Source organism: Tyto alba, unplaced genomic scaffold (assembly GCF_018691265.1).
Source record: "Tyto alba isolate M040663 unplaced genomic scaffold, T.alba_DEE_v4.0 Super-Scaffold_21, whole genome shotgun sequence".
Classification (NCBI taxonomy): domain Eukaryota; kingdom Metazoa; phylum Chordata; class Aves; order Strigiformes; family Tytonidae; genus Tyto; species Tyto alba.
This window is the reverse complement of record NW_024881295.1, coordinates 16,086,201-16,100,903: the sequence shown is the minus strand read 5'-3', so window position 1 is coordinate 16,100,903 and position 14,703 is coordinate 16,086,201. Positions and strand designations below refer to the sequence as shown.

Sequence of the window (14,703 nt, the reverse complement as noted above, 5' to 3'; positions counted from 1 at the left end):
ATCTTTACCACCTTTGTTATGGCAAGAATCCCTCCCTCCTTCCCCAATTGAGTGTGTCTATAAGTATAAATTCTAAGCCAAGATCAGAGTTTATACTTCCTCCCCTTCTGTCTGACTGATTGATAGTCAGTTCCCTGATGTCATGGTTGTTTGGTGAAAAAAATAATCTGATATACCCTGTGCCCTTCCATCCTCCTCTGAATAGAGTTGCCACAGGTAGGCGTGGCTGGAAACCACCAGCAGGTATGCCATCCTGAGCTATTAGAGGGAGCCAGAAAACTCCAGCTTGAATTTCTAGTTCATGCTTCTCAGCTGGGAGTCTGGCTAGAGCTCATCATTGAGGAACTCTCTCATGATGTCTGCTTCAAGTTACCTTAGACATCTAACTTAGATGAGATTCAGAGGACCAGGTTTAGAAGCCTGTGTTCCTAACCCAGGTAATGGAGGGACATTAGCAGTTGTGGGGATGGGGTTTCTTCAAAGCAGCCCCATTATATTGCTCACTGAGTTTAAGGCAGATGGTACAAATACACCCATCACCTCACCCTCTTTAACTGTGTGAGAGTCATTTAGTCACATTCTGTAACTGACCTCAGTCTAAAATTCAAATTCTGACCTCAGAAGTGTTTAGGTCTCACATCATGGCTGAGACTCATTTCTGTTTACACTGCCAAGCCAGTTCTGGAGCTGTGACATCCTCCTCAAAGCCAGCAGGTATTCAGTACTTTATACCCAGACAGGGCAGAGAGTCCCTTGTGAAATATGTAAAGTTTTTCCCTTTCTCTGCTGGGTGATGTTCATAATGATTACCTCCACAAGGAAACCCCTCTGTCTCAAGGAATATTACCTTGGGCTTTGTGAAGAAAACCAAAGGGAAAATGCAACTGCTACTAGAATAAAAATGGAGGAAGCTGGTTAGGGGTAGGAAAAGAGATACAGGATTGAGCTGAACAGAAGGACAAAACTGAAAAGAGCAGGATTTCCTCCTGTTGCTTCAGTACAGCTCTAAAGCTTTAAATCCCTGAGGGATTCTGTTTTTTCTTCATGGATGGAAGAGAGCTCAACTGTCCAATGCAACTGGCCTAAGCATTGAAAAACATTACAAAAGAGCCCTTTTTTGTTTCACATTTTTTTATTCAATTTAACTAAAGAGGCTTTTATGTAATACAAGCATCATACAGGTGTCCTCTGCCATTGAAGAAGAAGGAATATGCATATGATTGCAGAGAATAGTTTTTCCAAATGATCATTCTGCTGCTTTGCTGATTCTAAATGTTATGTACTCTGTACACTCAAAGCACATATTTTCCTCACTGAACCTGGTACTGGCTTTTCCTAGTTAGGTCTTTCATAAAGATTTTACTGTCTTCTTCACTCTCTTTCCTTTCAATGGGGACTCAACTTCTCCTTTGGGGTCTGGGAGTAAATTTTCTGCTATGTTAGAAATACTGCCCCTTCCCAATTATATACTCTGAGCACAACCAGATGGGTTTAGTTTCTGAACAGATGCTAATGGCAAAGTGTGTTTGTGTCTTCATGTGCCTTCCTGCAGATGACCGCATACGGGGCTTTCCTCCATAAGGGCTCCTTCTGCAGAAACTATTTCAACATCTTAGACCTGCTGGTGGTCAGCGTTTCTCTCATCTCCTTTGGGATCCAGTGAGTGACCTATTTTCAACTGGCTGTTTTTTAGGGATGATAGGGCTGGGTTTGGATGTGATACCTCAGGCTCATTGTCTTATCTGGTTAAGGTTTTTCTCATGAGCCTGGAGGTATTTTTCTCAGATGATTCAAGACCATTAAAATCCATCCTCAAGAGGGGAGGTAATAGTTGGGAAATGCTACACTAGTGACCTGGAGGCGGGATCTTCCAGAAAGAGCAAATGAGAACAAGAAACTTGTTCCACTGGGAATCATGATGCTTAGCTTTGTTCCAAGATCTCTGATTCACTGCATCAGTTCAGGACAGTTAAGTGACTTACTGCTCCATGCTAGATCTCTCAAAATCTCTTTGGAAAATGGGGTGATAGTGTTTGGCTACTTCCTAAGACGTTGTGGGTCTTCGTCAATGGAAGACCATAAAGCTCTCGAAGAGTTTTTTGAGAATCCACAGAGTACTGGTGGCAGTGACAGTTGATCCTGCTTCTGTCATGCCACTTTGTGTTGATTGATCTGTTAATTTGCTTAGTAAGTTTATAGATTTATTTGACTATGTGAAACTATGTGTTGGGTAGGGAGCCTCCTAAATAGTATCACATCTGATAAGAAATAAGTTCCCAGTTGTTACCATTAGAGGCTAGCAGCCCATGTATTTTATGTTCCAGAGATAAGTCAAGCAGAAGGATTTCTCAGGTCCATTTGGCTTTCAGTCAAGGTCCTAAGAATGGCTCAGTACTCGTTTTGACTTGCTGTTTCTTTCTTACAGACCCAACTAGACGCTTACTATGTTAGCAAAAAAAACTGTTCCCAAAATCAGTAAGAGGGCCTGACGTCATACAGCATGGAAGATTCTCAGTCAGGGTTTTAGTCTTAGAAGATACGGGGAGCTCTGTTGTAGTAGAGAGTTGTGTTCAGTACTTAAAATTAAGTACCTAAGTCATCTTAATTCAATGGGAGTTTCCACATCCTTGAATTTATGTACACACTTAATTGATTTGTGGGATCAGAGGACAAACACATTGCAGGATCAAACTCTAGGTAGACAGTATACCTTTAATGCTGGAGTCACCTGGAGTTTCAACCTTTATATGAATATTTCAGTGGAGTGCTTCTTTTAGCCTTATCTGAAAATGTCTTGTGATGACTACATCTTGGCACAATTTCCATATCTTAGGTATCTAGAGAGTATTTGGCAGCTTGCCCTGCTTAAAAAAAATACCCTGCCCATGTTCGATTCCCTTCATTAATACAGCAGAGATGATGAAAGCCAGGAGAATTTATACTGAGCCTGCCCAGATCAGGAAGCAAGACCTATGAAGACAGCATCAGAGAGTAGCTTCCTTACCCATGAAGTGCCATAGCAAAGAGTTGACTCTGTAACTATTCTAAGCAGTCTAAGGCTATCTAGGGTTTCAAACAAGAAAGAGTGAGTGAAATCCATCTGCCCTTGCAGCACACCTCCTATACTGCTGTATCTCTCAAACCTTCCAATACTTTCTTCTAGGTCCAGTGCCATCAATGTGGTGAAGATCCTGCGTGTTCTGCGAGTTCTTAGACCACTGAGGGCCATCAACAGAGCCAAAGGACTAAAGGTTATAAGAGTCCAAATGCATTCTGCAGACTATATATTCAAATTATTTCAGGCAACAAGAATTTTTGCAGTGGTTCAAGTAGTGTTTCAGCAGAATCACAAAATGGTTGAGGTTGGAAGAGACCTCTGGGAGTTGTCTTGACCAACAACCCTGCTCAAGCAGGGCCACAAAGAGCAGGTTGCCCAGGACCATGCCCAGATGACTTTTGACTATCTCCAAGGAGGCAGAAACCACAGCCCTTACGGGCAACCTGTTCCCAGTCTCAGTCACCCTCACAGTAAAAAAGTGTTTCCCAATGTTCAGATGAACCTCCTGTGTTTCAGTTTGTTCCCATTGTCTCTTGTCCTGTCAGTGGGCACCACTGAAAAGAGTCTGGCTCTGCCTTCTCTGCACTCTCCAGGTACTTATATAGACTGACAAGGTTCCTCTGAGCCTTACCTTCTCCAGGCTGAACAGTCCCAGCTCTCTCAGCCTTACCTCATGGGAGAGATGCTCCAGTCCCTTAATCATCTTTGTGGCCCTTTTCGGGACTCTCCTCAGTACATCCTTGGCTCTCTAGCACTGAGAAGCCCAGAACTGGACACAGTACTCCACACATGGCCTCACCAGGGCTGAGTGGAGGGGAAGGATCACCTCCTTTAACCTGCTAAAACTACTTTGCCTAATGCAGCTCAAGATACCATTCATTGTCTTTGCAGCAAGGGCTTGAATTCAACTCTGTGTCCACCAGGATCCCCAGGTCCTTTTTCTGCCAAGCTGCTTTCTAGCTGGGTGGCCCAGCATCACCACTGAGGTTAAACAACGTAGTCTGCTAGGGTTACAGATGGGTTCATGTCGTGGTTTGAGCCTGGTTGGCAGCCAACCACCCCGCAACTGCTCACCCACCCTCCCCCCCTACCTGGGAATGGGGGAGGGAATTGGAGGGGTAAAGGGAGACTCACAGGTTGAGATGGAAACAGTTTAATAATGGTAATAAAATGAATACAATGACAGCAATAGAAAATATAAACGGGAAATGCCCAATGAAATTGCTCACCAGCTGCTGACCAATACCCAGCCCATTCCTGGCTAGCAATCCTGAAATACCAAGATCCTGCAATCGCAGTCCTGGAAGTGAGAGAGAGCCCCCATTCCCGACCACCCCTCCTCTATATAGTGAGCATGATGTTACATGATATGGAATATTTCATTGGCCAGTTTGGGTCTGGTGCTCTGGCCGTGCTCCCTCCCTGCTCCTTGTGCCCTTGCACACGGGCAGGACATGGGGAGTTGGAGAGTCCTTGAAATCTTAGTAGCAGCTGAAAACATCAGTGTGCTATCAGCATTCTTCTCATACCAAACCCAGTGCTGAATCTAAAACACAGCACTATTCTAGTTACCAAAAAGGAACATTAACTCTATTCCAGCCCAAACCAGGACAGCTCACAAGCCTATTTTAACATAGCCTTGCTGTATGAGATAAACTCCTTCCTGTGGACTGGTGGGTTCCCAGCTACATAAGTTGGTGCTGCTGGAATTTTCAGAGAGCTGAGCTCTGGTGTACTTTCCTATCACTTTCTGCCTGCTTCTAAGAGTACAGTGAGGAACGTAACAAATTGGTCTTTTCTCCCCTTTCCTGAGACATTACTTAATGGGAAATAGTTAAATGAAATTCTTTTATTTGTGTTTTTAGTCCTTGGCTTCTTCCTTAGCCAGAGCAGCTCAGAACAAATCCTGCAAGTTACTTTTGTTCCTATCTTCCATTTGCAGCATGTGGTCCAGTGTGTGTTTGTCGCCATCCGAACCATCGGAAACATTGTGATTGTCACCACTTTGCTGCAGTTCATGTTTGCCTGCATTGGAGTTCAGTTGTTTAAGGTAAAACCATTGAGTCCATTGATTCATCCATTACACTAAGCTGTATTATGGGGTGGAAAGAAAAATTGCATGAAGAAGCCTGAGGAAGGGGAGATGGAGTCTTCTGTGTGAAAGACAAAACATCTGGGGCACTCTCAGTGCTACCTGGGCTTCTGCTACCAGCAGTTCCCCAAAATTGGACCAGGCATATTCAGAACTCCTGCTCTTCATCTATAATCATAAGAAATCATCAGTAACATCCTTATTCCCTAAATAGCCTGTGGCATGACTTAGTGACAGGGAGGTGAAGGGGACTGTTCTAAATGATTGGAACTTGCAGACTGTCTACCCCCCCCTCCTCCGCCCATCTTGTAGAGGAAGGAGCATGCCAGATAAACACCAGAGGTTATTCATTCACTTCTTTATGTCTGTTTTTATTTCTTTGCCTTTCACCACCCTTCTGACAATGAGTATTCTGAAGCACCCAGCAGTCATGCACCTCAGGACATACACATAAAAGTACCATGCAAGCAGATGAAAGCCTGTGCTCTGAACTACCCAGTTGCAGGCAAATCTCAATCCAGTTTGCTCACATCTACCTGCAAAAGAGCATGTAAACATACTCATAGTTGGTTAAGCAAGTAGTAAATGCAGTCTTCTTGCTACATGATCTGCCCTAGCCTTTACACTGTTGAGAAAGAAAGCTTCATTCCTCTTTCTTCCTTTTCAAGGGCAAGCTGTACAGCTGCACTGACAGCTCCAAGCAGACAGCAGCAGAATGCAGGTGGGTCTGACCTTTCCCAGTTAACCCCCTTCACTGGCCACCCACTCTCAGGGCCTCGTACTGGACGTACAGTCTGCCACGTTCTCTCTTTGCTCTCCATCCACAGAGGGTACTACATTACGTACAAGGATGGTGAGGTCAACCAGCCAATGATACAGCCCCGGAGCTGGGAGAACAGCAAGTTTGACTTTGACAACGTCTTGACTGCCATGATGGCTCTCTTCACTGTCTCAACCTTTGAGGGTTGGCCAGAGTGAGTGCTTCGTGGACTGGTGCAACACTGGCAATGTCCTCATTCATTTCAAAAGAGAAAATTCAAATGCAAAGCATAGTCTTTCCCATTCTAACTATTTAAATAAGTCTAAAGCGTTAAATGTAGCAATAGTAGCAGCAGTCATTGTAGTATTATATACTTCGTAAATTCCTCAGGGCCTGAAGGAATTGCTGTTCCTGTACTTGTAAACAGTGCACAGTCCTGTTTTTAGCTCTTAAAAATGATTGCCAGTAGAAGCAGTGATAGCAATATTTGTTACAAATATTATGTATATAAAGGGATATAAAATGCCTGTTAGGCACTTACCAGTATTACTAGATGTTCCAGGTTTCCCAGTGGAACCAGCAGGGAAATATGAAACACAGCAGTGCTGTCTCTGCAGTGTGGACAGACCTGGGATGTCTTGCCAGCTGTGCTCTCTGTGCTGCAGAGGCCGAGGACTCCCACAGCTCCACTCTGTCAGAGTGACATGGGCATGCAGGGTATCAGGGGCCTGACCCCGACCTATGTCACCAGGTGAGGCCAACAGCAGTGTTAACAAATATTAAAAGTGCTGAGATCCCCTTTTCTGATGAAACTCAGTTCCCAACAACACACTCACCTGTATTCTGTTAACTAAAGAGCATGCTTTTATTTTAAATTTTAATTGTTCGACTATGAAAACATTTCACCCCTGAACAGGTTCAAACGTGTAAAGTTAGTAAGAGTCATGTCTTCTCTTTTGCAAGAGTTTGCGTTCAGATCAGTGCAAGTCTACGCATCTGTGAATGAATTCATTTTGGTTCAAGTAGAAGAAAATCACAAAATTAAACTTTATAACATCACCTATAAGGCCTCAAGGCAGTTGTAGATTTTATCTGCATTGGGCTCCTGTTTGCTTTCAGGTTGCTGTATAGGTCCATTGATTCTCACATGGAGGATGTGGGACCCATCTATAATCACAGGGTTGAGATCTCCATCTTCTTTATTATCTACATCATCATCATTGCTTTCTTCATGATGAACATCTTCGTTGGTTTCGTCATCGTCACATTTCAGGAACAAGGAGAACAAGAGTACAAGAACTGTGAGCTGGACAAAAACCAGGTAATTTACAACACCTTGTTGCCACTGAAGGTAGAAAATACATTAAGAATAAGCGTTTAAGAGAGAAATACATACACAGAGGAACATGTGAAGATTGCCAACAAGATAAAACAATAAGCTGACAAGCGTCAGGTAAAAAAAAAATCTTGCTGCAAGATTTTCTCAGGGGACAACATTTACTTAAAAATGTGTTCTGTACCATTTAGTTCACTGAGATTAGATGAGCATGACAGCATTGTCTGGCCAAAGTAAATGCATATGGAACTCTTCATCAGGTAGAATATGCACATTCAGATTATTACCTAAAAGAAATTCTTCTACCACATATTTTCATTTCAGTAAAAAACTTGAAACACATTGTATTTTTATTATACTTGGAGGTAGCTGACCATGCCTGTATTTTGGTTTTGATTTTTAAATCTACCCTGCCTCTTTCACAGCGCCAGTGTGTAGAATATGCCCTGAAAGCCCGGCCCCTGAGGAGATACATCCCTAAAAACCAGTACCAGTACAAAGTTTGGTATGTGGTCAACTCCACCTATTTTGAATACCTGATGTTCGTTCTGATCCTGCTGAACACCATCTGCCTGGCCATGCAAGTGAGTAAGCAAGCAGAAAACTTTACAGGTGATGAATTATTAGACTTTGTTGGGAAAAATATAGAAATGGCTGAAGTTGAGACCTGTTTTCACCTCCATACCATGTTTTGAGAGAGAAGGACAGGGACATGATAAAAACCATTGTACCATGTTCACTCCTGATGACATTTAGTTAAAATGAAGAATCTGCCTCTCATCCTCTTCCTGCTAGCATCTGACACTTTCAACAATTCTGTTTTAACTCCTTGAAAACAAACAAATGAAAAAAAAATTCAACAATTACATCACAGACCAATTCAGTATCCACTATAATAAAAAGTGATTTCTCAATTTTGACTTGTCTTCTATGAAGTGCAGCAATAAGCCCAGAACTGCCACTCACCTGATATGTGAATTTTAAATTTGAGGCTCTTCTGGGTTAAAAAGTAGAAAGCAAATATTTTGGCAAACAAGGCAATCAAGGAAACTGGGGATAGAGGGTAAGAAGGCCCTAGTATTTCCTTTATTCTATGTTAAGAACAATAGAAACTGTCTAGAAAGAACCTCTAGAGGCTGTGTTGTCTATCCCACCACCTACAGGAAGGATCAGCTCTACCTAAAGCATTTCTTAGTTGGTGTTTGTCTAACTTGCTTCACTACTGATTTTACTGATTGCCTTACTACCTGATGTGCTGTGCATTCATTTTCCTTACTGTGCAAAGGTTTTCCAAACACCTAATCTGAACCCACCAAAGAAACATTTGCAGCTGGATCTACAAGAATAGCAAATAGAGGTAGTAGACTACCACATGCAGCAGTATAGGGGAAGGAATCAAAACTTTTACTAAGTAGCCAGTTTACAGAAAAGAAGTCTTACAGTCCTTTTAGTCAGGAAATGGGCTCACATAGATGCTAACTGTTATGTACAGTTCCCCAAGTCTGTACTTTCCTGGCTTGTTCCTTCCAGTCTGTCTCCACCCAAGGCCTCCCTCACCTGCCTTTCATTTTCAATCACAGTCCAGACTCCACCTGCTAAGCCTATCTCTGCACTCCCTGTTTCCTTAGCCACTCGAGCCCCATTCTCTTCTACGCTCTGTCTGTTTAAGATGTATTCTGCCCTGTCACTCTCCTCCCTAAAACCCATCCTTCCTCCTCACCCAGCCAGTCTCTTCCCTGGTCTGCAGCCGAGACAGTCCATATTCCCATACCTCAAACAGTCCTTCTCTTCTCCTCACTACACAGACTCCCAGTTGCAGTTACGCCTCCTTTCTGGCCTCTCTCTGCCCTTTCCATTTGACTGTCTGCTACACTTTGTTCCCTTCTTTAGTTTGTCCCTTACTGTGAGTCCAACTCCCCATGAACTCCTACACCAACTTCCCTTTGGACCTTAAGATACCATCACTACATTTTTCACTGGATCAATCCTAGTCTGCCTCATTCCCAGCTTCCCTCAAAATTAGCCTCAGTTTCCTATCACTCACTAACAGTCTAAGTCAATATTCACAGTTAGTTTTCACCTTGTTTTCTTTCACTGTCTCCAGTCCAATCTCACCAGATTTCTTGACCTCCCTACTTTCCTTCATCTGGTCTAGCTCTTTCCAGTACCCATTGAAAAGGCTTCCCCTGCTGGGGAAGTCTTGCCTGAGATACAAACAAAGGAGTGAGGCAGCATGAGCACAAGGAAGTTCTCTGCTCTCAGCTGAAGTATCTACTGCCCTGGTGTCATGAAGCAATAGAGAGGGACTATTATGTTCCCTCTGAAGCATGCTCAGTTGCTGTGACAATGGTGCATGCCAAGGGCAGGTAGAACTAGAAGCTGAGAGATGCTTGTGAGCCCACAGGCAGGACAGCATCTCTGGAAATTGTAGGAAGTCTATGTCCATCTTGAGAAAAATACAGTTTTTTAAAGGCTTATACTGTGGCCAGATTTGGTCAAAAGTCATAATGGACAGCAAACACAAAAGCCACATTCCAGTAAAATTCCAAGTATTTGAGCAGAGTCCTGCAGGTACTAGAGTCTTTCAAGGAAAATGTTACAAGAAATTTTGAAAACACCTCAACAATATATTTTTCCCTGGCCTGGCTTTCAGCTGCAGCTGAATTGTTTTAACTGAAACTCTGTTAATAAATCACCCTGAGCCAATGCAGAACATGAAAATTCATTCCAGCTGGTTAAAGTTTATCAAAGTTAAGCAACTACAAATGGGTCTTCTAACATGAACTGGAAGATGACCTTAGACTAAGGCTGTGCAATCAGTCTCAAGAATAATGATCGGGAAATAAGGATATGAAGAGTGAGGTGGCAGCATTTACAGAAGACGCTACTTGAATTAATCAAGAGAAGACAGAGAGTAACTTCATAAGATCTTAATAAAGTTAAGTGAATGGGTAGCATGATTGCAAATTTAATTCCGAGTTGACAAATGCAAGATAATGCATATTGGAAAGATATGATCTGAGCTGCTCGTGTACTTTGCAGAATTCTGAATTAAGTGTAATTACTTGGGGAATGGCTTGGTGTCATTATGAACAGCTCACTGAAACCCCTGTTCATTGTGCAGTAGCAATCAAACAAAAAAGTAATCCGAGTGTTAGGGAAGGGTGAGATAACAAACACAATTGGAGACTTCTTGTACCATTATGCAAATTTATAATGAGCCCTCAACTGGAATGATAAGTGTGATTTTGGTAGCCCCCACTCAAAAAGATTTTTTTTAAAAGGTAGAAGATCCAGAGGCAGATGGCAAAAAATGAATAGAGGTATGGAAATGCTTATGTGTGAAGGGAGATGGGAATTCCAAATTGAGAAAATGGAGCATGCTGGGGTTTTCTTTAGAGAACCTCAACATAAAGGGAGATCAGGAGGGGCCATGTGGATTCCTAACTAGTGGGTATGTCCATTCCTCATGCTGCTGCTGGGATGCTATTTTTCAGCACTACGGTCAGAGCTGCATGTTCAAGGAAGCCATGAATATCCTCAACATGCTCTTCACTGGCCTCTTCACTGTTGAGATGGTCCTGAAATTAATCGCCTTCAAACCCAAGGTAGGTGCTATAGGCGTAGAGTTTCCTGGCCTCTGTGTGTGTGTGCATGTGTGCGGGGCAGCTGTGAGGAGAAGGAGGAGGTGAAGCTTTCTGATCTATTACCCCACCAATAACTGAGCTGGACAGTTTCTCTCTGGATTGGAGTCTCACGTATATTTAATAACTTTTTCATTGGAGAGTAGACACACTAAAAAAAAAAAAAAAAAAAAAAAAAAAAAAACGAAAAACAGACAACACCACTTGCTAATAGAGAAGGTTCCTAGTTCTCTGTTTTCATTAAGTTATGATAGTGACACTATGTTAAGAGTATAACATGTTTTCCATTCTGGATGCTATTCTAATGCTCTCTCTGACCTTACTTAAAAAAATTATAAATAGCATCCCATGATTAGTCTCCTGGCCCAAGTGAAGTTAATCAAGCATGACTCATTTGAGTTATGAGCTTTGAAAAAATATGTTTCTTCTGGGATGACTACATCTCAATGATAGTCTGGATTCCTCTAGTTTTGAATTTAAGGCTTCATTGATAATATTCAGTACCCTAGAAGATCCCATCTGAAAGTATTGTCCTCTACATTGGACCATGAAATTCTGCTAGTAAAGCTGCACCATGGGGTATTATTATAACCTACAAGCTCTTCCAACTATGTTGGCACAGCTGCTGCGGGACAAGGACAAAGATTCTGACCTCACGTACTTTAAGATTAATATTCAGCAGTGCATCATAAGGGTGGAATCCAGATACCTAAACACAGGTGCCTCAATGCCATTTCATATATTCAGTGATACCTAGACACATGAGGTTGTATCTTGAAGGATACCTTGATATATTGGAGTTGGCAAGTACTTCCTGAAGCATCAGTTATGACACTGGTAAAGGTGAGAACAGTCACATCTGACAGTCCTGCTTGTTCTTCATCTTAAACACTTAGGGGATCACTGAAGTTAAGAGCTCTTCCCAGCTCTAACCTAACACCTTCCTCATCCTCAGCTCAGAAACTTTGCGCTCCAATTCAACTGAATTCAGTCTTACTTTTTCTTGTTAACTCTGTGTTGACTTTATTCCCACCTAGCCTCCCTCTCCTTCTTTCACACTTTCTAGGAGTTCTTCTAAGAGGAATAGCCACAACTTTATTTTTTACCTGAGCCGAATATCACTATCCTATCTCAGATATAGTTCTCTTGAAAGTTAGGAGCATCTTGTGCAGTCCTGGTGAAGGACTGATTTTTTTTTTTTTTTTTTTGGGTGAGATCTCAAATGCTGTCTTGGGAAATTTAGAAGTATAATCTTCTATTTCAGAAGGGTTTGTAACTTACAGGAGGGATCTACCTTCCACTTTGAGATTTTGCCATGTCTATTAGCAAACAAGTCTTCTGGCACTTTGTAAAAAGTATTATCTGCATACTATATACCCAGAAATGTATCTCACAGGCTTTCTAATGTTCTTCTGATTTCATGGTTCTACTTTATAGGAGATTCTTCACTTTGAGAAAGATGAGGTTCTCAGCAGAATTTGTTTTGAGTATTTAGGGGAAAAGTTCAACCAGTTCAAATACTGAGCTCTGTACATATACAAAGAAGGCTTTAGCTGACATGGTTGCATCTAACGGTAAGGAGTTGGCATTGATGCTATTGGAGATTCTTTCTACTTCCTGTGTCTTACTTTCCTGTGTTCAATCTCCTTTTCAAGTTTTTCTACACAACAAAGTATTAAACAAAATCAACTGAGGGTAAACATGTATACTCCAGGTAGCAAAACATTGGAACAGATTGCCTAAAGAGACTATGGAATCTCCATAATTTGAAGTTTTAAGATTAAGTTAGGGGAACCTTCCATTAGAAGCAGTTTTGGAATGTATGATCTGCCTTGAGACCAGGAAGCAGACTAGACCATCTCACAAGGTCCCTCTCAGCCCAATTTTCCATGATTCTGTTATTTCCAAACTAAATCCTCAGCTACCAAACTATAGTAAAAGTGAAAATATAAAAGAAGTTTTCCTTGTAACCAGAATAGTATAGTCTTAGTAAAGTCTTCTTAACTAAGGATCAGACAACAACCTCAGGCTGGGGCCTGCCCATCCTGAAAGAATAACCAGCAAAAAGAAGAAATCCGCTTCAAATCTTAATCTGGCCTGTATGCCAAAAATAGTACTAACTCTTAAGCTGCTATTTTAATTAAATACCTTCAGGAAAATAAAATTTTTAAAAATGGGACCACAGGATTTACAGGGAAGAAAAGCAGGAATGAACTTGTGAAAACAACTACTACATCAAAAAGACTTGCCTCCAGCAGTATATTCATATTGGATTATGTTGAGTACCAGTTCAGTAACTCAGGTTTTGGAAACATCAACATTCCTTGTGTAACTTGCCATTGTCTGTTCAGTACAAGGATTTGGCCTGCAGCCTTCATTGCCTGCTCCATATTGACTCAACCTGCTCTCCAAAGAAGGAAATGCCCTCTTTTCAGATGACCACTTGGATTGACATGAACCAACACTGGAGGGCACAATCTGCTTCTCTTCAGGTTGCACACTGGGATCGAAACCGAACTTGCCTAGAGTATGTTCTGATGTGGGAGTCTCCCACCATGGAGAAAGTTGTTGCCTCATCCCTCTGCTTGGCCAGATCTTGTGTCCTCCTATCACTCGAGGTATAAAAACAAACTACATTTGCAGATGGAGGTTGTCCCCAGGAACACCAGCCAGAAAAATCCAAAAGGATTTCATTGTCACCTGGGTGAACATCACTACAGCACAGCCATCATCCTCTACTCTCTAACCAACCACATTTCCCAAACAAAGAAATGAGGTGCTAAGTGATATTAGCGTTTCCCAGATGTGAAATGGCAAGATTAAATGCTCATGAAGTCTCTGCTGAAAACAGATTTGTCTGCCATTTCCTGAGCAACAAAACACAAACCAGTCTTTGTTTAAGCTGCTTTGTCTCATTTTGAATTTGTGGCCAAACATCAGCCTTTTCTATCTGAAGAGTACCCTAAAATGAGGGACCTGTAAGATTTATGACTAACAAAAAAGCAGGAAACTTGGTTAGCTGAAGGTGTCGTGTTTTCACCTTAGTGACAAGCCCCAGGCAAATGTGGCAGAACAGAACTGAACACAGAATTGAAACTGGCAAAATTTGCTCTGTTTTCTGCAAATTTGTGGTGCTTAATCCAGCATTGGGTGCTGCAGTGAACCTTCAACTACAGCAAGCAATGTAGTAACTGACTTGTACCTCTGAAGCAGCCACCACAGAGCTCTCCCTTGCATGGCCGCTTCCTAAAGTCACCTGGGAATGAGCAGTCTGCAGCAGCAACAGAGGATCTTGGTTTTCTCCATCTGTGCAAGGTAGAACAAGCTGCTGTTCATTCATACCTTTACCAGAGAGAATTGGTAAGGGAACTGGGACCGATCTCTGCGGTACTCAGAGCTGTTATTGCCCTAGCTTCTTACAGAAGTCACCACAGGGACGTGCCCATTCAGAACAGCATTAGGGGAAGCCTAATATGCACAGTTCCAGCTGCAGGCAGTGGTGTGGCAATCGCTATTACATGAAGTAATATAATGCACTACAGTGCTACCTGCATATTACATGCATAACAACAGAAAAGGTGGCAGTCTGACTGAATAGATTTTTCACTGTACCCAGTTTTTATTTCTTCACTTCCATTCTGTGAGAGGACATGTCCTTCTTATTTGCTACTCTTGATAGTCAAGGTGAAAAAAATCAAACACAGTCCGTTGCACAGACATTGAATAGGATCACACATGTGTGTGACTGCAAAGAATCAGCATGAATAATCCAGCCTTGCAACTAGTTCTTGTGGCAAGAGCAAGGATTTACTC

The 14,703-nt window shown here is 42.1% G+C and overlaps 1 protein-coding gene across 6 annotated transcripts in view; it reads left to right on the top strand.

Moving 5' to 3' along the window:
* The window catches only part of CACNA1C (calcium voltage-gated channel subunit alpha1 C), a 498,678-nt gene that overhangs the window by 411,800 nt on the left and 72,175 nt on the right, over nucleotides 1-14,703 (top strand). For all 6 annotated transcript variants that reach the window (XM_042795184.1, XM_032986290.2, XM_032986289.2 and 3 more), the window contains 8 exons: nucleotides 1,553-1,659; nucleotides 3,164-3,251; nucleotides 5,001-5,108; nucleotides 5,819-5,871; nucleotides 5,978-6,124; nucleotides 7,030-7,231; nucleotides 7,672-7,830; nucleotides 10,744-10,854. In XM_042795184.1, coding sequence (XP_042651118.1) covers nucleotides 1,553-1,659; nucleotides 3,164-3,251; nucleotides 5,001-5,108; nucleotides 5,819-5,871; nucleotides 5,978-6,124; nucleotides 7,030-7,231; nucleotides 7,672-7,830; nucleotides 10,744-10,854 — 975 coding nt within the window. The remainder of the gene's footprint in view (nucleotides 1-1,552; nucleotides 1,660-3,163; nucleotides 3,252-5,000; nucleotides 5,109-5,818; nucleotides 5,872-5,977; nucleotides 6,125-7,029; nucleotides 7,232-7,671; nucleotides 7,831-10,743; nucleotides 10,855-14,703) is intronic.